The 23006-nt window shown below is 54.3% G+C and overlaps 3 protein-coding genes across 4 annotated transcripts in view; 2 read left to right on the top strand and 1 right to left on the bottom strand.

Annotated features, from left to right (window-relative positions):
- The window catches only part of LOC116277736 (ankyrin repeat domain-containing protein 26-like), a 533747-nt gene that overhangs the window by 119316 nt on the left and 391425 nt on the right, over positions 1-23006 (top strand).
- Positions 1-23006, top strand: part of LOC140690089 (uncharacterized) — a 380224-nt gene that overhangs the window by 18859 nt on the left and 338359 nt on the right. The gene's annotated exons all lie outside the window — the stretch shown is intronic.
- Positions 1860-23006, bottom strand: part of LOC107035303 (uncharacterized) — a 33499-nt gene continuing 12352 nt past the window's right edge. The window contains exons 1-5 of one of the 2 annotated variants that reach the window (XM_072951624.1): positions 7487-7910; positions 6708-6822; positions 6383-6556; positions 3364-3470; positions 1860-2037 (exon numbers count right to left, since the gene is read on the bottom strand). In XM_072951624.1, coding sequence (XP_072807725.1) covers positions 1896-2037; positions 3364-3470; positions 6383-6556; positions 6708-6822; positions 7487-7701 — 753 coding nt within the window. In that variant the 5' untranslated portion in view covers positions 7702-7910 and the 3' untranslated portion in view covers positions 1860-1895. Of the gene's footprint in view, positions 2038-3363; positions 3471-6382; positions 6557-6707; positions 6823-7486; positions 7911-23006 lie in introns of those variants that run through there. The other variant, XR_012065269.1, reaches the window with a different exon arrangement.

Raw genomic sequence — 23006 nt, 5'->3', positions numbered from 1 at the left:
AATCCATTTGCTGTAAAAATTAAAGAGCCAGTTCTGTAACAAGGCCAACTTGTTATAATGTTACAGGAAATGTACAACAAAGTTAAAAACCTGTTTTTCTTATTTACACAAAGATATAATATGGGATTTCAGGGGCCATGATTAAATAAATGAATTTCTTTTCAGACAATATTGTCTCAGATTTTAAATTACCTACAATTAACTTCTTAAATAATTCTGAATACTAGACCATTAAGAAAAAATTAATTAAAAAAATAAAAACACACACAAAATTTACACACTGGCTTTTTTCACTGCTCTTTCATTATCAAAATTTCCTCAATCTTACTTTCTTTATCTATGGTAGGGCCAACAAGAGTAACTTATTACCAGAACTCTGTCCTAGGTCGCTATTTTGAGGGGGAATAGCTGGTATCTTTCCGTCTCTGTAGTCGACAATCAGTTGGGAGAGGCTATGTATAAAAAAATGTGATAAATATTACTACTTGAATACTAATATGAAAAACAATTACCAAATGTATTAAATTCTTAGGTTATTTCAGACAATATCACAGGTAATATCAAAACTTCAATTGCCCCATGTATTTCAAATTTGTGCAACCTACACTTTTAAATTTAGGATGTAGAATTAAAAAAGAAAAAAAGTAAGGTGAAGTAGTCATGAACTGAGGGCACTACAGCTCAGTAAGTTAACTAGAGCGAGCCTGACACATACAAAGTATCTCGAACTCAGAAGTCCCAGCTCTATAACCAACAGCTATTTGTTCCTGGACAAGGTGCTTCTCTTCAGCTCAAAGTCTTCCTTTATAAAACCGGGATCTTACTGTCAGGCAGTTAGTTATTAATACTCTTAAGAGTATTATGAAGATTTAATGAGATAATGTATCCCCCAGATGCTCAGAGAAATAGTGGAAGAATGGAATAATTTGTTCTTGAACTTTAATGCTGGAACTATTTGAGAATCCCAAATAAAACCCAATGTGTGTTTTCTTTCACAGGTGTAACATTTAAATGTGGTAGTTTTCAGAAAATTTTACAAATTACGGTGATTAGCTGTTCTTCATGGTTTATACTTCAGGGCACCTCAGCTACTATATAACTTGCAGTTAAACTTATTTATAAATACATGACCTCATACAAGCATATGTATGAGAACTAAACAAGCCGTCACGCAGAAGTTTACGTGTCCATCGCCACGAAGGCCGCGGAAACTGGATCAGCACAGGCATCCCAGGAGCAGAGGTCAATCACGACCCAACTGCAGGACCAGTTTCTTTTTCCTTTTCTTCTTCTAAAATTTTATTAAAGGTCTTTAGAGAGCAACATCCAGACCCCAGCCCCAGCTGCCGAGGAGATCCTGTTAAAACCAGTTTTAGTACCAACGCTGCAGCAACAGAATCAAGGGAAACAAGAGAACGATTAGCATGCCCTCGCCCTGCCCCAGTGATTTGTGGGAGAGGACTGTCACTGTGATCTTAGGGAATCCCTTAGGTTCCTGGAAAATTCAAGAGGAAGATTATAGAAGAAAGCCCCCAAAGGAAAATACAGGATTTCCTGCTCTACTAAACATTTCAAGACCCAAATAACTAGTTAGAAAAATCAGATATGTGGCATTATTTGTACCCCATGCATAGGGGTTACACTGGGATGAAATGGAGACCAGTAGGATCCTAAGGATAAAGGTCTTACAAACCCTGAAATAAAGAACCCTGTGCCCACTGCTCCATCTCACTAGTCTGGCCTTTTGCTGGTTTCCAGCTGGTGATGGGGAGGGTCTCACTGCCATCCCCAAAGTGCCTGCTCCCAACTAGGAACTCTCACCTGTCACATAACAAGTCACAGTTAGGTCATTTCCAACCTCAGTTTACAGATAACTGGCACTTTAATGTAAACACTTACTGTTTAAAACCATTACAACAAGCATATTGTTCAGCAGACCGTCCGTGTACATCCAGCAAATAGGCATTAACACCTTTCTGAAGAAGCAGCTTGACTGTGTCCGGTGAGTCATGACGTACGGCAAGCATCAGTGCTGATCTAAAATAAGAGAGACAAATTCACTCTTAGGAACTTAGTTATTTAGCTTAACTTAAACAGTTAATTTGATCTATTTTACCAAGTTAATATCCTGCCCACCCCCGGAGAACTGACCATGTACATGCTCGAGTGCTCATCTCTGCAAATGACCTCCAAGGCCAAAATGGAGGGACAAAAAAGAAGCCTCCTGTCTTACTTGGGTAGCACATAGTAGAAGTTGCTAATTTAAAGTCCTCTGAAGGACAAGAAAGGACGCTGAGGTCACTGGTCTGAACTAGGAAAAGGATTAATATAATAATTAAATAAAGGATTCCCTATTTCTTCCCTAGTCTGAAATATAATACTTTAAAATCAGCTAGAGGTCAGGTAAGGAGAAGCTGTTTGCAGACTGAAAACAGTAATATGAATAAAAATGGCAACAAAAATAGTCACGGCTGCAGTGAATCACGCTGAGAAGCACGTGCCCGGCACTAACCTGAATAGTCTACGTATGGTCTTTCTCAGGCACAACCACCCTTGAAGGATGTACTACGACCCTCCTTTACATGTCAGGAAACATGCTGGGTGGTACTAAGTCATGTCCCCCAGGTAACACACCTGACCAGCAGGAGGGCTGGGATTTCAACCTCGTCTGACTCTAAAGCCCAGCTCTTTCCTCTTTATCATCCACCAAAGACTTGTCTTCTTTGAAGGGAATGTTTATTCAATGACTAAAGCTATTTTTCTTCCTTCTATCATTATCAATTAAAAATAAAAACATCAAATGTACTAGAAATGAAAAAGGAGAAGAACTGATGAGCCCACAGTACCTGGTGATAGTTACTCTCTTAGTGATACTCACTTAGTGATAACCTAATAACATCAGTATCCTTCAAAGAAAGTAATTTAAAGCAGAGTCATCCAAAAGACAAAACAAACTCCTCTTGGTTTAATATGCGTCTTTTAAGAAAAAAATATCTACCAAGAAGAGGTTAAAACAAATTATAAAGAATGAAGAAATTCAACACTGTCTCATAAGGTAAATTAAAATTAGAGTCCATACTAATAAAACTAAAATGAAATCCCTGAACTATTGTAAGATTGTATGACCAAAACAATCAGGTTGCAAATGACATCAGTCACTATCATAAAGGAAGATGAATCCTGCTGCATACTGCTCTTTGTGACACCAGGCAGAATAATTGCTTTTCTACCTAACTGATGATGTGTTGATTCTAAGTTAATCCTCTTCTTATTAGGTTAATCTTCCTGATTGGCTGTTACTACTCTAGAACAACATTAAGATTAAAAAAAAAAGAGAGAGAGAGAGAGAACAAACTATTTTACCTTTGCAGCTTGTCGACTGCATGTACATTTGCCCCGTTCTCTATCAAAAATTTGACCATTTCTTCTTTGTTCTTCCTGACGGCAAGTAAGAATGGTGTCAAGTTATACTGTAAAATAGTAAAAACAGTTGACAATGTACAAAATTACATACAAATTTCAAAACTGAATTTAAAAAACTTAAGTCTCTGAACTTAAACATACACTATAAAGTAAATAAAAACTAGCCCCTTCCTCCTCGCCCCTCTGTGCTCCTTCTCTTTAAAAGGTTCCTCCTTGACCTCTTCCAAAGTTTCCCTGTGAAGTCATTCTCTGAAACTCACTTCAGACATTTGCTGGTTCCAAGAATCTTCACTTCGATTGCAGCGTGTGTCAGGCATTCTCTAGTTACCTTACTGCTCAACTACTACTCCCGACACTCTAAACACTGCTCCAGAGAGAACCATTTAGCTACTGAATCAACTACACTTCTAAGGAACCATGCTGAGGAGAAAGATGCCATTCTGTCTGCAACATGCATAACCTATCCAATTACAACTACGACTAATCTCATAAAGCTTGCAGACTTTCCAGTGGGAACATGATTATTTGCATGTAAAGAAAAAGTTTTTCTTAAACCAACTTATAAATTCTAATTTGAAAAATTCCATCCCACTCTTAAGGGATGATTATAAAATACGAAGTAGACTATAAATTAATATAGACTGTCTTTAAAATCTTGAAATATTTATCAAAATATACAACAGGAATTGGAAATTCAAATGCTTACAGAGGCAACATAGGCAGCCCGAGTAAGTGAAGGTCACAAGTGAGGACAGCACACCGGAGGACACACGCCCCGCCGAGAAGGGGCCATCTCTGCAGGGCAGACCACATAGGCCTGGGCTCAAGGGGGACCAGATTTGATTCTTTAGGAGAAGTTCTGAAGTGTAGACTTCTGCACAATCTCCTAAATTTTAAATGTTGACTCAATGTGTGGAGACAAACTGAACATATCCAGGCATGTTTGGTCTATAGCCCACTTGTGTTTTTATGTTTGCTGTGTTTCCAAACAGTTGGGTATAAATCAAGTATTTGTATGTAAAACCTTGCCCTTCTTTAGAATCATATGTCTTACGCACAAAAACACTGGGCCCCAACATGTAATAAAAATTGTGATTAAGACTTATAATACCCACTTCAAGAATTTTTCCAATGCCTACTAAAACTACAATCTCTCTGTATCGAATTCTCCCTGATTGTTAATCAAATGGACAATTAGGTCATGAGATGGCCGAAACTAAATTATTAGAACATTTCCAATAAAAAGAATGAAATAATGCCATTTGCAGCAACATGGAAGGACCTAGAGATTATCATACTGAGTGAGGTAAGTCTGAAAGTGAAAGAGAAATCCCATAGGATATCACTTAATATGTGGATTCTAAAATACGATACAAATGAACTTATTTACAAAACAGAAATAGACTCACAGACATACAAAACAAACTGATGGTTACCAAAGGGGGAAGGGGGTGGGAGAGGAATAAATTAGCAGTTTTGGACTAGCAGATACAAATTACTACATATAAAATAGATGAACAACAAGGTCCTACTGTATATACTACAGGGAACTATACTCAATATCCTGTAATAAACCATAATGGAAAAGGATATGTGTGTGTGTGTGTGTGTGTATCTATCTATCTATATGAGAATGTACATATAACTGAAAAAGAATATATATAACTGAATAAGAATATATACACACATATATATATGTATATATACATATAACTTAATCACTTTGCTGTACACCAGAAACTATCTCAACACTGTAAATCATTAGATTTTAATTTAAAAAAAACTGTCACCTTGATTATGCTAGGGCTCAGTGAATCTAACAGATAGATTGCAAGAGTCCGTCACACAGCTTTAACCAAAAGAAGGCTCATGATTTCCTATTACTGCAATCAGAAAAACCCTGTTGACCTAATGACCTGGATGGGAACAAAAGGTGCAAAATCTTTAAAGGGTCCGACTCTACTTATTGAATCACTCACCACAAGCAAGTTTCTAAGACTGTCTGAGTGCCACTGAATGATCAGTGGTTAGAAGGGAAAAGGAGCCATTCTTCAAGGCAATAGATGCTGCCGGTAATATTGCCAGGAAGAGACGGATAAAAGTCAGGCTAACACGGCTGGAAAGGAGAGCACTGAAAGAAGCAGCATCTATCAAACCCCTGCTCTTCCAGAGATGTCTTACTTTTGAGATTTGTGAAATTACATGTACTACACGAATCCATTCAATAGTCCTTAACCAAGGGTTGTATCAGAATCTCAGGGAAGTATTTCTAAATACCTGTGTCTAGACCTGAGTACATTTATACAATCAAAATCTTCAGGGGAGAGCCAGGAGAAAAAGCAGGTGGACCAGTTTCACCATCACTTGCTCCCCACCTACAGCCACAGTCCCGCAGGGGAGCTACACCAGGTTGAGCATGGAAGACCCCAAGGTGAAGGTGTACGTGGAGGGCCATGTGGCCACCAGCACAAATGAATGCCCCTGCTGGCTGTCAAACATGACCTGACCTCACTTGCCCAGGTTCTAGAACCTGGGATCTTGGGGTGCTCAGGGCCTGTGGCTTGCTGCCACCCCTGCCCAGCTGCAGTCACCCAGCTCCCCCTGCTGGGTACTGGGTTCCTTCCTCCTCCCACCCATCCCCAGGCAGGCAGCCTGCCCTTGCCATCACTTCACTCCCCGCAAGCCTTCATCTTCTATAGGCTCTGAGCCTACCACCCACTCCCAGGTAGTTCCTAATGGGAAGTTGTTCCTTCTGGGGTACAAGTGTGGCTGGGAGACAGAGCTCTGCCCTTTCTGTGGGCACTACCTGTAGCCTCTGGCCTTGGCTTTGGAGTTGTTTCCATGATAACAGGGCCTGATGTATTGTATTCAGTATACATATTACTATAAATAAAACACCTGTAGCTAGAAAAGACCCTGTATTTCAAATATCTTGTAAATAAAGTCAGTCGAGCTATACCTTGTTTATCGCCTCAATATTTGCATCATAGCGGAGCAGCTCTGCTGCAATTGATGTATTTCCAGCCAAGACAGCGTAATGCAGAGCAGTGTTTTGATGGTCGTCCGCAAGATTTGGGTCAGCACCCCGTTTCAGCAGGATAGTGACACACGCTTCTTTCTGGCATTGTACAGCCTGTTGGTATCACACCAAGAAACAGACTGTAAGTGCTAGGCATTCCAAGTTAACATTCCTCAAGTTCCAGCAGTTTGTTATATTTCAAACAGATAAATTCACTTTTATTCTAAGTAATTAAATCCAATCCATCTCACGTGCTGCTACACACCTTGATGAGAGCTGTCTTGCCTTCATTGTCACGAGCATTCAGATCACACCACCACTGTGTAAGGAGATCCACCACTGGTGACTGGCCGCTGGCGCAGGCTAAGTGTAGGGCAGTCCTGCGAACATGAGAGGACTTTTTAGGAAATTAGAGCAAACTAGTTCGAAGGTACAGTTACTCATGTAATTGTAAACATTCAACAGCATGCTATTCCAACCCCTTGAAAACTAACATTTAGTCTTATCTTACTTCTTTCTATGGGGAAAGAATAATATTTATTAGCTCTTATTACTCACCGCATTAATGGGAGAACTACCTGTTTGAATAGAAAGGGCATGCCGTTGAGATTCAGCTCAACTTGGGTCTGGCTTCTACTTAAACACTGTCCTTATTAGCTCTCACTTAGACTGTCTGTGCCTCAGTGTACTCATCAACAAAATGGGTGTGAAGTTGTAGTTATCTTACAGGACCCCACTGTGATGCTTAAATGAAAAGCTATGCAAAATGTCTGGCAGTTCCTTGCACAAAATAATAGCTCAATAATCGTTGGTAATATTATAATTGTTACCGTTACTATTTTACAAAGACAACATTTCAATGAAGTAAAATGATAGTGTATCTACTTTGCTGCTGCAAGGATGAGAGAGAACACTGTACTTCAGTGATTCTAACATGCTCATTGTCTCACACTTCAACATCTCTCATGTGGGAAGGCAATTTAAAATTCATGTCTTAACAACCATAGTTGGCAGCTCCTCCCAGGGCCGCCCCGCCACTGTTACCTGTTCTTCCTGTCTCTGCTGTCTACGACATTTCTCTTATACGTCAGCAACTCCTCCACTGTACACCTGTCACCTGAATATGCGGCTTTGTGGAACTCCTTTAGCTCACATTTATGGACATGATACCCAGGCACAGGCTTCTCACGATTCCTGCGCTCTCTCTGATGGATGCTGAAGTCCACCCAGCTCACGAAATTAGCGAGTTTCTTCTTCATCTGGCTTATCGCCTTCCGACACCGCTCGCTTGCCACCTCCCAATCTCAGTGCGGGTGCTGCAGAAGAGCCACAGAGGTCTCGCTGCCACACCTTGGCTGCAAAGCTCAACGGCTCGGAATGTTTGGTCCGGAACAGTCGTAGCCTAGCAACAGCACTGACCCTCAACTGTCCCTCCAGAGACAGTGTCCCTGTGAGTGCGCACAGAGGCCAGGAGGCCAGTGTGCCCAATATGCAACTGTGGTTAGAGTTGGGTGGAACCACAGGATGCTGAAGGCCTAGTCCCCCAGACAGCTCCCCATCAAAAATATCTAAATCTCATCCCTTAGTTCATTCCTTTCCCCATCCCTCTGGGCCCCAGCCAGTCTCCAGGGAATTTAGCACATGCAAACAGCAAAAAGCTGTTTTCATGGTTTCAGAGCTTGTGGCAATACGTCTCATTAAGTACAAACTTGAGAAACCAACACACGCTCTGCAAATGAAATGGAAACGTGTTTCCGCACGTCTGCTGACACTGCTCTGTGGCTCAGCCTGATGTTTACACGCTTTCCTCACTTTATTTTATCTTTTGCTTTTATTGCCACCAATTAAAACTTGAATCAATTTTAGATTTATGTGGGAGCATGGTATAACACTTCAGAACTTTTTAACCACATGACTATGAAAACACCACGTTAGTTACTCAGCGAGGCCAGGCTGCAGGCTGACCACTTGCAGGAAGGGGCGGAAGGCAGGGCATACCTCTTCTTCCTGGCCACCTCCTTCCTTCCTCCCTCAGTTGGCTAATTACGGCTTCCAGCCCTGGCAGGATAAAAACTGCAGGGGGAAGCAGAGTTCCTAAGTGGCTGACACTCCTGGTCCTGCATACTCCTCAGCCTGCTCCCTCCTGTGGCTGCACAGTTCTGGGCCTGCACACTACTGTGTCTGCACACTCCGGGGCCTGCACACTCCTGATCCTGCACAAACCTGGGCCAGCACAATCCTGGGCTTGCTCTCTCTTATGCCTACACACAGCTTGGCTTGCACACTCCTGGGCCTGCTCCCTCCTTAGCCTGGCCCTGCTCCCTCCTTAGCCTGCAAACTCCTGGGCCTGCACACTCTTTGGCCAGCTCCCTCCTGTGCCTGCACACCCCAGGGCCTGCACATTCCTGGGCCTGCTTCCTCCTGTGCCTTCACACTACTCAGCCTGCACACTCCTGGGCCTGCACACACATGGGCCTGCTCGATCCTGTGCCTGAACACTCCTGGGCTTGTACACCCATGGGCCTGCAGACTCCTGTGCCAGCACACTCCTGGGCCTGCACACTATTGGGCCTGCCCTCTCCTGGGCCAGCCCTCTCCTGGGCCTGCACACACATGGGCCTACTCTCTCCTGGTCCTAAACCCTCCTGTGTATGCACACTAATGGGCCTGTACACTTCTGGGCCTGCACACTCCTGTGTCAGCACACTATTGGGCATGCACACTCCTGGGCCTGCACACTCCTTGGCCTGCTCCCCCCTGTGCCTGCACACTCCAGGGCCTGCACATTCCTGGGCCTGCTCCCTCCTGTGCCTCCACACTCCTGGGCCTGCACACTCCTGGGCCTGCACACTTCTGTGTCTGAACACTCCCGGGCCTACACACTCCTGATCCTGCGCACCCCTGGACTGTAGGGACTGTACAGTCCCAATCCTGCCCTCTCCTGGACCTGCACAGTCCTTGGCCTGCCCTCTCCTGGGCCTGCACACTCCGGGGCCAGCCCTTTCCTGGGCCTGTCCTCTCCTGGGCCTGCACACTCCTGTGTCTGCAGACACCTGGGCATGCAGACCCCTGGGCCTGAACAGTTCTGGGCCTGGTTCCTGCTGTGCCTGCACACACTTAGGTCCAAACACCTAGGTCTGCTCATCCTGGCCCATCACACTCCTCGGACTGAACACTCCTGGGTCTGCACACACAATGGCCTACACACTCCTGTGCCTGCTCCCTCCTGTGCATGCATACTCCTGGCCCAGCACACTGCTGGGCCAGCACAACATTGTCCTGCCCCCTCCTGTGCCTGCCCACTCAATGGATTGAACACTTCTGTGTCTGCATATTTCTGGGCCTGCACACTCCTGGGTCTACCTTCTCCTTGGCCTGCCCTCTCCTGGGCCTGCACACTCCCTGCCCTGCTCCCTCCTGTGCCTCAACACTTCTGGGCCTGCACATTCATGGGCCTGCTCCCTCCTTTGCCTCCACACTCCTGGGCCTGCACACTCCTGGGCATGCACACTCCTGGGCATGCACACTCCTGGGGCTGCTCCATCCGGTGCCTACACACTCCTGGGCCTGTATACTCCTGGGCCTGCACACTCTTTCGCCTGACCTCGCCTGGCCCTACGCACTCTTGGGCGTGCAATCTACTGGTCGTGCCCTCTCCTTGGCCTGCACACCCCTGGGCCTGCACACTCCTCTATCTGCACATTCCTGGGCCTGCACACTCCTGGACTTGACCTCTCCTGTGTCTCTGCATACTCCTGGGCCTGCATAACCCTGGGCCTGTTCCCTAGTATGCCTGCACACAGGATGGCTTGCACACTGCTGGGCCTGATCCCTCCTTAGCCTGCAAACTCCAGGGCCTGCACATACCAGGGGCTGCACCCAACTGTGTCTCGACATTCCTGGGCATGCACACTCCTGGGCCTGCACACTTCTGGGCATGCACACTCCTCGGCCTGCTCGATCCTATGCCTGCACACTCCTGGGCTTGTACACCCATGGGCCTGCAGACTCCTGTGCCAGCACACTCCTGGGCCTGCACACTATTGGGCCTGCCCTCTCCTCGGCCTGCACACTCTTGGGCCTGCACACTCCTAGGCCTGCTCCCTCCTGTGCCTGCACACTAAAGGACCTGCACATTCCTGGGCCTGCTCCCTCCTGTGCCTCCACACTCCAGGGCCTACACACTCCTAGGCATGCACACTCCTGGGCGTACACACTCCTGGGTCTTCACACTCCTAGGCCTGCCCTCCCTTGGGCCTGCACACTCCTGGTCCGGCCCTCCCCTGGTCCTGAACACTTCTGGGCCTGCACACTCCTGGGCCTGCTCCCTACTGTGCCTGTACACTCCTGGGTATGCACATTCCTGGCCTGACCTCTCCTGAGACTGCGGACTCCTGGGCCTGCACTCTCCTCGACCTGCTCTCACCTGGGCCTGTACCCACTTCGGCCGGCCCTCTCATGGGCCTGCACACCCTTGAGCCTGCACACACCTGGGCCTGCCATCTCCTGGTCCTGCACACTCCTGGGCCTTCTCGATCCTGTGACTGAACACTCCTGGGCTTGTACACTATTGGGCCTGCCCTCTCCTGGGCCTGCACACTCTTGGGCCTGCCCTCTCCTGGGCCTGCCCTCTCCTGGGCCTGCACACACATGGGCCTACCCTCTCCTGGTCTTAAACCCTCCTGTGCATGCACATTTCTGGGCCTGCACACTCCTGGGCCTGCACACACATGGGCCTGCTAGATCCTGTGCCTGCACACTCCTGGGCTTGTACACCCATGGGCCTGCAGACTCCTGTGCCAGCACACTATTGGGCATGCACACTATTGGGCCTGCCCTCTCCTGGGCCTGCCCTCTCCTGGGCCTGCACACACATGGGCCTACCCTCTCCTGGTCCTAAACCCTCCTGTGTATGCACACTAATGGGCCTGTACACTCCTGGGCCTGCACACTCCTGTGTCAGCACACTATTGGGCATGCACACTCCTGGGCCTACACACTCCTTGGCCTGCTCCCTCCTGTGCCTGCACACTCCAGGGCCTGCACATTCCTGGGCCTGCTCCCTCCTGTGCCTCCACACTCCTGGGCCTGCTCGATCCTGTGCTTGCACACTCCTGGGCTTGTACACACACGGGCCTGCAGACTCCTGTGCCAGCACACTCCTGGGTCTGCACACTATTGGGCCTGCCCTCTCCTGGGCCTGCACAGTCTTGGGCCTGCCCTCTCCTGGGCCTGCACACACATGGGCCTACTCTCTCCTGGGCCTGCACACTCTTGGGCCTGCCCTCTCCTGGGCCTGCACACACATGGGCCTACTCTCTCCTGGCCTAAACCCTCCTGTGTATGCACACTAATGGGCCTGCACACTCCTGGGCCTGCACACTCCTTGGGCTGCTCCCTCCCGTGCCTGCAAACTCCATGGCTTGCACATTCCTGGGCCTGCTCCCTCCTGTACCTCCACTCTCCTGGGCCTGCACAATCCTGGGCCTGACCTCTCCGGGCCTGCACAATCTGGGGCCAGCCCTTTCCTGGGCCTGCACACTGCCAGGCCTGCACACTCCTGTGCGTGCACCCTCCTCGGCCTGGACACACTTGGGCCTGCACACTCCTGGGAGTGCACACTCCTGGGCCTGCTCCCTACTGTGCCTCCACAATCCTGGGCCTGCTCCCTCCTGTGCCTGCACAACCCAGGGCCTCCACACTCCTGCTTCTGCTCCCTCCTGTGCCTGCACAGTCCTGGGACTGCACACTCCTGGGCCTGCACACTCCTGTGTCTGAACACTCCCGGGCCTGCACACTCCTGATCCTGCGCACCCCTGGACTGTAGGGACTGTACAGTCCTGATCCTGCCCTCTCCTGGACCTGCACAGTCCTTGGCCTGCCCTCTCCTGGGCCTGCACACTCCGGGGCCAGCCCTTTCCTGGGCCTGTCCTCTCCTGGGCCTGCACACACCTGTGTCTGCAGACACCTGGGCATGCAGACCCCTGGGCCTGAACAGTTTGGGCCTGGTTCCTGCTGTGCCTGCACACACTTAGGCCTCCAAACACCTGCGTCTGCTCATCCTGGCCCATCACACTCCTCGGACTGAACACTCCTGGGTCTGCACACACAATGGCCTACACACTCCTGTGCCTGCTCCCTCCTGTCCTGCATACTCCTGGCCCTGCACACTCTTTCGCCTGACCTCACCTGGCCCTACGCACTCTTAGGCGTGCAATCTACTGGTCATGCCCTCTCCTTGGCCTGCACACTCCTGGGCCTGCACACTCTTCTGTCTGCACATTCCTGGGCCTGCACACTCCTGGACTTGACCTCTCCTGTGTCTCTGCACACTCCTGGGCCTGCATAACCCTGGGCCTGTTCCCTAGTATGCCTGCACAATCCAGGGCCTCCACACTCCTGCTTCTGCTCCCTCCTGTGCCTGCACAGTCCTGGAACTGCACACTCCTGATCGTGCGCACACTTGGGCCAGCACATTTCTGGGCCTGCTCCCTCCTATGCCTGCACACAGATTGGCTTGCACACTGCTGGGCCTGATCCCTCCTTAGCCTGCAAACTCCAGGGCCTGCACATACCAGGGGCTGCACCCAACTGTGTCTGGACATCCCTGGGCATGCACACTCCTGGGCCTGCACACTCTTGGGCCTGCACACTCCTAGGCCTGCTCCCTCCTGTGCCTGCACACTAAAGGACCTGCACATTCCTGGGCCTGCTCCCTCCTGTGCCTCCACACTCCTGGGCCTGCACACTCCTGGGCGTACACACTCCTAGGTCTTCACACTCCTAGGCCTGCCCTCCCTTGGGCCTGCACACTCCTGGTCCGGCCCTCCCCTGGTCCTGAATACTTCTGGGCCTGCACACTCCTGGGCCTGCTCCCTACTGTGCCTGTACACTCCTGGGTATGCACATTCCTGGCCTGACCTCTCTTGGGACTGCGGACTCCTGGGCCTGCACTCTCCTCGACCTGCTCTCACCAGGGCCTGTACCCACTTCGGCCGGCCCTCTCATGGGCCTGCACATGACTGGGCCTGCACATGACTGGGCCTGCACACTCCTGGGCCTGCCATCTCCTGGTCCTGCACACTCCTGGGCCTTCTCGATCATATGACTGCACACTCCTGGGCTTGTTCACTATTGGGCCTGCCCTCTACTGGGCCTGCCTGCACACTCTTGGGCCTGCACTCTCCTGGGCCTGCCCTCTACTGGGCCTGCCTGCACACTCTTGGGCCTGCACTCTCCTGGGCCTGCCCGCTCCTGGGCCTGCCCGCTCCTGGGCCTGCCCTCTCCTGGGCCTGCACACACATGGGCCTACCCTCTCCTGGTCCTAAACCCTCCTGTGCATGCACACTTCTTGGCCTGCACACTCCTTGGCCTGCTCCATCCTGGGCTTGCACACTCCTGGTCCTGCACACTCCTGGGCCTGCACACACATGGGCCTACTCACTCCTGGGCCTAAACCCTCCTGTGTATGCATGCTAATGGGCCTGCACACTCTTGGGCCTGCACACACATGGGCCTGCCCTCTCCTGGGCCTGCACACTCTTGGGCCTGCCTTCTACTGGGCCTGCACACACATGGGCCTACTCTCTCCTGGGCCTAAACCCTCCTGTGTATGCACATTAAAGGGCCTGTACTCTCCTGTGCCTGCACACTCCTTGGCCTGCTCCCTCCTGGGCTTGCACACTCCTGGTCCTGCACACTCCTCGGTCTTCACACTCCTAGGCCTGCACACTCCTGACCTGCCCTCTCCTTGGCAGGACCTCAACATTTCTTCCGTCTCCTTTGTCTGCACACTCCTGGTCCTGCACAATCCTGGGCCTGCTCCATCCAGTGCCTGCAGTCTCCTGGACCTGCCTTCTCCTTGGCCGGCCCTCAACATAACTGCCCTCTCCTTTGTCTGCGCACTCCTGGGCCTGGACACACCTGGGCCTGCCCCCAACTGTCCTGCCCTCTGCTGTATCTGCACACCCGTAGGCCTGCACACTCATGTGCCTGCTCCATCCTGTGCCTGCACCCTCCTGTGTCTGAACACTCCTGTGCATGCATACTCCTGGGAACGCAGAGACCTGGGCCTGCACACTCCTGGACCTGCTCTCACCTGGGCCTGCACCCACTTCGGCCGGCCCTCTCCTGGGCCTGCACATTCCTGGGCCTGCACATACCTGGGCCTGCTCTCTCCTGTGCCTGCTCCCTCCTATGCCTGCACACAGCTTGGCTTGCACACTCCTGGGCCTGCTCCGTTCTTAGCCTGCAAACTCCTGGGTCGGCAAACTCCGGGGCCTGACCTCTCCGGGCCTGCACACTCCAGGGCCAGCCCTTTCCTGGGCCTGCATACTGCTAGACCTGCACACTCTTGTGCGTGCACCCTCCTGGGCCTGAACACTCCTATGCCTGCATCCTCCTTTGTCTGCACACTCTTGGGCCTGCCCTCTCCTGGGCCATCACACACATGGGCCTACCCTCTCCTGGGCGTAAACCCTCCTGTGTATGCACACTAATGGGCCTGCCCTCTCCTGGGCCTGCTCCCTCCTGTACCTCCACTCTCCTGGGCCTGCACAATCCTGGGCCTGACCTCTCCGGGCCTGCACAATCTGGGGCCAGCCCTTTCCTGGGCCTGCACACTGCCAGGCCTGCACACTCCTGTGCGTGCACCCTCCTCGGCCTGGACACACTTGGGCCTGCACACTCCTGGGAGTGCACACTCCTGGGCCTGCTCCCTACTGTGCCTCCACAATCCTGGGCCTGCTCCCTCCTGTGCCTGCACAACCCAGGGCCTCCACACTCCTGCTTCTGCTCCCTCCTGTGCCTGCACAGTCCTGGGATTGCACACTCCTGGGCCTGCACACTCCTGTGTCTGAACACTCCCGGGCCTGCACACTCCTGATCCTGCGCACCCCTGGACTGTAGGGACTGTACAGTCCCAATCCTGCCCTCTCCTGGACCTGCACAGTCCTTGGCCTGCCCTCTCCTGGGCCTGCACACTCCGGGGCCAGCCCTTTCCTGGGCCTGTCCTCTCCTAGACCTGCACACACCTGGGCCTGCACACTCCTGGGGCTGCTCCATCTGGTGCCTACACACTCCTGGGCCTGTATACTCCTGGGCCTGCACACTCTTTCGCCTGACCTCACCTGGCCCTACGCACTCTTAGGCGTGCAATCTACTGGTCATGCCCTCTCCTTGGCCTGCACACTCCTGGGCCTGCACACTCTTCTGTCTGCACATTCCTGGGCCTGCACACTCCTGGACTTGACCTCTCCTGTGTCTCTGCACACTCCTGGGCCTGCATAACCCTGGGCCTGTTCCCTAGTATGCCTGCACAATCCAGGGCCTCCACACTCCTGCTTCTGCTCCCTCCTGTGCCTGCACAGTCCTGGAACTGCACACTCCTGATCGTGCGCACACTTGGGCCAGCACATTTCTGGGCCTGCTCCCTCCTATGCCTGCACACAGATTGGCTTGCACACTGCTGGGCCTGATCCCTCCTTAGCCTGCAAACTCCAGGGCCTGCACATACCAGGGGCTGCACCCAACTGTGTCTGGACATCCCTGGGCATGCACACTCCTGGGCCTGCACACTCTTGGGCCTGCACACTCCTAGGCCTGCTCCCTCCTGTGCCTGCACACTAAAGGACCTGCACATTCCTGGGCCTGCTCCCTCCTGTGCCTCCACACTCCTGGGCCTGCACACTCCTGGGCGTACACACTCCTAGGTCTTCACACTCCTAGGCCTGCCCTCCCTTGGGCCTGCACACTCCTGGTCCGGCCCTCCCCTGGTCCTGAATACTTCTGGGCCTGCACACTCCTGGGCCTGCTCCCTACTGTGCCTGTACACTCCTGGGTATGCACATTCCTGGCCTGACCTCTCTTGGGACTGCGGACTCCTGGGCCTGCACTCTCCTCGACCTGCTCTCACCAGGGCCTGTACCCACTTCGGCCGGCCCTCTCATGGGCCTGCACATGACTGGGCCTGCACATGACTGGGCCTGCACACTCCTGGGCCTGCCATCTCCTGGTCCTGCACACTCCTGGGCCTTCTCGATCCTATGACTGCACACTCCTGGGCTTGTACACTATTGGGCCTGCCCTCTACTGGGCCTGCCTGCACACTCTTGGGCCTGCACTCTCCTGGGCCTGCCCGCTCCTGGGCCTGCCCTCTCCTGGGCCTGCCCGCTCCTGGGCCTGCACACACATGGGCCTACCCTCTCCTGGTCCTAAACCCTCCTGTGCATGCACACTTCTGGGCCTGCACACTCCTGTGTCAGCACACTATTGGCATGCACACTCCTGGACCTGCACACTTCTTGGCCTGCTCCCTCCTGTGCCTGCACACTCCAGGGCCTGTACATTCCTGGGCCTGCTCCCTCCTGTGCCTCCACACTCCTGGGCCTGCACACACATGGGCCTGCTCGATATTGTGCCTGCACACTCCTGGGCTTGTACACCCATGGGCCTGCAGACTCCTGTGCCAGCACACTCCTGGGCCTGCACAGTATTGGGCCTGCCCTCTCCTGGGCCTGCACACTCTTGTGCCTGCCCTCTCCTGGGCCTAAACCCTCCTGTGTATGCACATTAATGGGCCTGCACACTCCTGGGCCTGCACACTCCTTGGCCTGCTCCATCCTGGGCTTGCACACTCCTGGTCCTGCACACTCCTGGGCCTGCACACACATGGGCCTACTCACTCCTGGGCCTAAACCCTCCTGTGTATGCATGCTAATGGGCCTGCACACTCTTGGGCCTGCACACACATGGGCCTGCCCTCTCCTGGGCCTGCACACTCTTGGGCCTGCCTTCTACTGGGCCTGCACACACATGGGCCTACTCTCTCCTGGGCCTAAACCCTCCTGTGTATGCACATTAAAGGGCCTGTACTCTCCTGTGCCTGCACACTCCTTGGCCTGCTCCCTCCTGGGCTTGCACACTCCTGGTCCTGCACACTCCTCGGTCTTCACACTCCTAGGCCTGCACACTCCTGACCTGCCCTCTCCTTGGCAGGACCTCAACATTTCTTCCGTCTCCTTTGTCTGCACACTCCTGGTCCTGCACAATCCTGGGCCTGCTCCATCCAGTGCCTGCAGTCTCCTGGACCTGCCTTCTCCTTGGCCGGCCCTCAACATAACTGCCCTCTCCTTTGTCTGCGCACTCCTGGGCCTGGACACACCTGGGCCTGCCCCCAACTGTCCTGCCCTCTGCTGTATCTGCACACCCGTAGGCCTGCACACTCATGTGCCTGCTCCATCCTGTGCCTGCACCCTCCTGTGTCTGAACACTCCTGTGCATGCATACTCCTGGGAACGCAGAGACCTGGGCCTGCACACTCCTGGACCTGCTCTCACCTGGGCCTGCACCCACTTCGGCCGGCCCTCTCCTGGGCCTGCACATTCCTGGGCCTGCACATACCTGGGCCTGCTCTCTCCTGTGCCTGCTCCCTCCTATGCCTGCACACAGCTTGGCTTGCACACTCCTGGGCCTGCTCCGTTCTTAGCCTGCAAACTCCTGGGTCGGCAAACTCCGGGGCCTGACCTCTCCGGGCCTGCACACTCCAGGGCCAGCCCTTTCCTGGGCCTGCATACTGCTAGACCTGCACACTCTTGTGCGTGCACCCTCCTGGGCCTGAACACTCCTATGCCTGCATCCTCCTTTGTCTGCACACTCTTGGGCCTGCCCTCTCCTGGGCCATCACACACATGGGCCTACCCTCTCCTGGGCGTAAACCCTCCTGTGTATGCACACTAATGGGCCTGCCCTCTCCTGGGCCTGCTCCCTCCTGTACCTCCACTCTCCTGGGCCTGCACAATCCTGGGCCTGACCTCTCCGGGCCTGCACAATCTGGGGCCAGCCCTTTCCTGGGCCTGCACACTGCCAGGCCTGCACACTCCTGTGCGTGCACCCTCCTCGGCCTGGACACACTTGGGCCTGCACACTCCTGGGAGTGCACACTCCTGGGCCTGCTCCCTACTGTGCCTCCACAATCCTGGGCCTGCTCCCTCCTGTGCCTGCACAACCCAGGGCCTCCACACTCCTGCTTCTGCTCCCTCCTGTGCCTGCACAGTCCTGGGATTGCACACTCCTGGGCCTGCACACTCCTGTGTCTGAACACTCCCGGGCCTGCACACTCCTGATCCTGCGCACCCCTGGACTGTAGGGACTGTACAGTCCCAATCCTGCCCTCTCCTGGACCTGCACAGTCCTTGGCCTGCCCTCTCCTGGGCCTGCACACTCCGGGGCCAGCCCTTTCCTGGGCCTGTCCTCTCCTAGACCTGCACACACCTGGGCCTGCACACTCCTGGGGCTGCTCCATCTGGTGCCTACACACTCCTGGGCCTGTATACTCCTGGGCCTGCACACTCTTTCGCCTGACCTCACCTGGCCCTACGCACTCTTAGGCGTGCAATCTACTGGTCATGCCCTCTCCTTGGCCTGCACACTCCTGGGCCTGCACACTCTTCTGTCTGCACATTCCTGGGCCTGCACACTCCTGGACTTGACCTCTCCTGTGTCTCTGCACACTCCTGGGCCTGCATAACCCTGGGCCTGTTCCCTAGTATGCCTGCACAATCCAGGGCCTCCACACTCCTGCTTCTGCTCCCTCCTGTGCCTGCACAGTCCTGGAACTGCACACTCCTGATCGTGCGCACACTTGGGCCAGCACATTTCTGGGCCTGCTCCCTCCTATGCCTGCACACAGATTGGCTTGCACACTGCTGGGCCTGATCCCTCCTTAGCCTGCAAACTCCAGGGCCTGCACATACCAGGGGCTGCACCCAACTGTGTCTGGACATCCCTGGGCATGCACACTCCTGGGCCTGCACACTCTTGGGCCTGCACACTCCTAGGCCTGCTCCCTCCTGTGCCTGCACACTAAAGGACCTGCACATTCCTGGGCCTGCTCCCTCCTGTGCCTCCACACTCCTGGGCCTGCACACTCCTGGGCGTACACACTCCTAGGTCTTCACACTCCTAGGCCTGCCCTCCCTTGGGCCTGCACACTCCTGGTCCGGCCCTCCCCTGGTCCTGAATACTTCTGGGCCTGCACACTCCTGGGCCTGCTCCCTACTGTGCCTGTACACTCCTGGGTATGCACATTCCTGGCCTGACCTCTCTTGGGACTGCGGACTCCTGGGCCTGCACTCTCCTCGACCTGCTCTCACCAGGGCCTGTACCCACTTCGGCCGGCCCTCTCATGGGCCTGCACATGACTGGGCCTGCACATGACTGGGCCTGCACACTCCTGGGCCTGCCATCTCCTGGTCCTGCACACTCCTGGGCCTTCTCGATCCTATGACTGCACACTCCTGGGCTTGTACACTATTGGGCCTGCCCTCTACTGGGCCTGCCTGCACACTCTTGGGCCTGCACTCTCCTGGGCCTGCCCGCTCCTGGGCCTGCCCTCTCCTGGGCCTGCCCGCTCCTGGGCCAGCCCTCTCCTGGGCCTGCACACACATGGGCCTACCCTCTCCTGGTCCTAAACCCTCCTGTGCATGCACACTTCTGGGCCTGCACACTCCTGTGTCAGCACACTATTGGGCATGCACACTCCTGGACCTGCACACTTCTTGGCCTGCTCCCTCCTGTGCCTGCACACTCCAGGGCCTGTACATTCCTGGGCCTGCTCCCTCCTGTGCCTCCACACTCCTGGGCCTGCACACACATGGGCCTGCTCGATATTGTGCCTGCACACTCCTGGGCTTGTACACCCATGGGCCTGCAGACTCCTGTGCCAGCACACTCCTGGGCCTGCACAGTATTGGGCCTGCCCTCTCCTGGGCCTGCACACTCTTGTGCCTGCCCTCTCCTGGGCCTAAACCCTCCTGTGTATGCACATTAATGGGCCTGCACACTCCTGGGCCTGCACACTCCTTGGCCTGCTCCATCCTGGGCTTGCACACTCCTGGTCCTGCACACTCCTGGGCCTGCACACACATGGGCCTGCTCGATCCTGTGCCTGAACACTCCTGGGCTTGTACACCCATGGGCCTGCAGACTCCTGTGCCAGCACACTCCTGGGCCTGCACACTATTGGGCCTGCCCTCTCCTGGGCCAGCCCTCTCCTGGGCCTGCACACACATGGGCCTACTCTCTCCTGGTCCTAAACCCTCCTGTGTATGCACACTAATGGGCCTGCACACTTCTGTGTCTGAACACTCCCAGGCCTGCACACTCCTGATCCTGCGCACCCCTGGACTGTAGGGACTGTTCAGTCCCAATCCTGCCCTCTCCTGGACCTGCACAGTCCTTGGCCTGCCCTCTCCTGGGCCTGCACACTCCGGGGCCAGCCCTTTCCTGGGCCTGTCCTCTCCTGGGCCTGCACACTCCTGTGTCTGCAGACACCTGGGCATGCAGTCCCCTGGGCCTGAACAGTTCTGGGCCTGGTTCCTGCTGTGCCTGCACACACTTAGGTCCAAACACCTAGGTCTGCTCATCCTGGCCCATCACACTCCTCGGACTGAACACTCCTGGGTCTGCACACACAATGGCCTACACACTCCTGTGCCTGCTCCCTCCTGTGCATGCATACTCCTGGCCCAGCACACTGCTGGGCCAGCACAACACTTGTCCTGCCCCCTCCTGTGCCTGCCCACTCAATGTATTGAACACTTCTGTGTCTGCATATTTCTGGGCCTGCCCACTCCTGGGTCTACCTTCTCCTTGGCCTGCCCTCTCCTGGGCCTGCACACTCCCTGCCCTGCTCCCTCCTGTGCCTCAACACTTCTGGGCCTGCACATTCATGGGCCTGCTCCCTCCTTTGCCTCCACACTCCTGGGCCTGCACACTCCTGGGCATGCACACTCCTGGGCATGCACACTCCTGGGTCTGCACATCCCAGAGCCTGCACACACCTGGGCCTGCACACTCCTTGGTCTGTTCCGTATTGTGACTGCACACTACTGGGCCTGCACGCTCCTGGACCTGCGCACACCGGGGCCTGCACGAACCTGGGCCTGTACACTCCTGGGCCTGTACACTCCTGGGCCTTCCCTGGCCTATGCCTTCACTGGCCTAGGCTTGCACACTACTGGGCCTGCACACTGCTCGAACTGCACACTCATGGGCCTGCACACAACAGGACCTGCACAATCTTGGGTATTAACACACCTGGGACTGTATACTCCTGATTCTGTACAATCCAGGGCCTGAACACTGCTGGGCCTCACAGCCCTGGGCATGCATACTCCTGGGCCTGAACACTCCAGGGTCTGTACCCTCCTGGGCCTGCCCTGGCCTGGGCCTGCACCCTCCTTGGCCTGCACACTCCTCTGTCTGCACACTCCTGGGCCTGCACACTCCTGGACCTGCACAATGTTGGGCCTAAACACACCTGGGCCTGTATACTCCTGGACCTGCACACTCCTGTGACTGATCCCTCCTGTGTCTGCACACTCCTGGGCCTGCACACTGCTGGGCCTGCCCTCTCCTGGGCTCGCACAATCCCTCGTGTGCACACTCAAGGGCCTGCACACTCCAGGGCCTGTACGCATCTATCCTTACACACTCCTTGCCTGCAAACTCCTGGGCCTCCTCCCTCCTGTACCTACACACTCCTGGGCCTGCACCACCCAGGGCCTGCAGACTCCTGGGACTGCACACACCTGGGCCTACACACTCCTGGATCTGCGCACACCTCAGCCTGCATGAACCTGGGCTTGTACACTCCTGGGCCTGTTACCACCTATGCCTGTGCACACCTAGGCTTGTTCCCATCTGTGCCGGCACACTCCTGGGGCTGCACACGGATTGGAATGCACAGCCCTGGGCCTGTACAATCCTGGGCCTGCACTCTCCTGTCTCTGCACACTCCTTGGCCTGCACACTCCTGAGCCTGCTCCCTCCTGTGTCAGCACACTCCTGGGCCTACTCCCACCTATGCCGACACACTTCTGCACCTGTCCCTCTTGTGCCGTCACAATCCTGGGACTGCACACTCCTGTCTCTGCACACTCCAGTGTCTGCACACTCCTGGCCCTGCACACTCCTGGGCCTGTACTCTCCCGCACCTGTTCCCTCCTTTACCTGCACACTGCTGTGCCAACACTCTCCCACGCCTGTACTCTCCTGGGCCTTCCCTGGCCTAGGCTTGCACCCTCCTTGGCCTGCACACTCCTCTGTCTGCACACTCCTGGGCCTGCACAATCCTGGGCCTGCAAACTCTAGGGCCTGCACACACATCGGCCTGTACACTCCACGGCCGGCACAATCCAGGGCCTGCCTTGGCCTGGGCCTGCACCCTCCTTGTACTGCACACTCCTCTGCACACTCTTGGGCCTGCATACTTCTTGCCCTGCACATTGCTGGGCCTGCCTTATACTGGGCCCGCACAATCCCTCGTGTGCACACACCTGGGTCTGCACACTCCTGGGCCTGCACACTCCACGGCCTGCCCTCTCCTGGGTCTGCACAATCCTGGAACTGCATACACCTGGGCCTGCACACTCCAGGACCTGCGCACACATGGACCTGCCCTGTCCTGGGCCCGCACAATCCCTTGTGTGCACACTCCTGGGCCTGCACTCTCCTAGGCCTGTACACTCCTGGGCATGCACACCCCTGTCCATGCACACTCCGG

This window comes from Vicugna pacos, chromosome 28, assembly GCF_048564905.1.
Source record: "Vicugna pacos chromosome 28, VicPac4, whole genome shotgun sequence".
Taxonomy (NCBI): domain Eukaryota; kingdom Metazoa; phylum Chordata; class Mammalia; order Artiodactyla; family Camelidae; genus Vicugna; species Vicugna pacos.
Note: the sequence above shows the minus strand (reverse complement) of the source record. Positions and strands in the feature narration are given on the sequence as shown.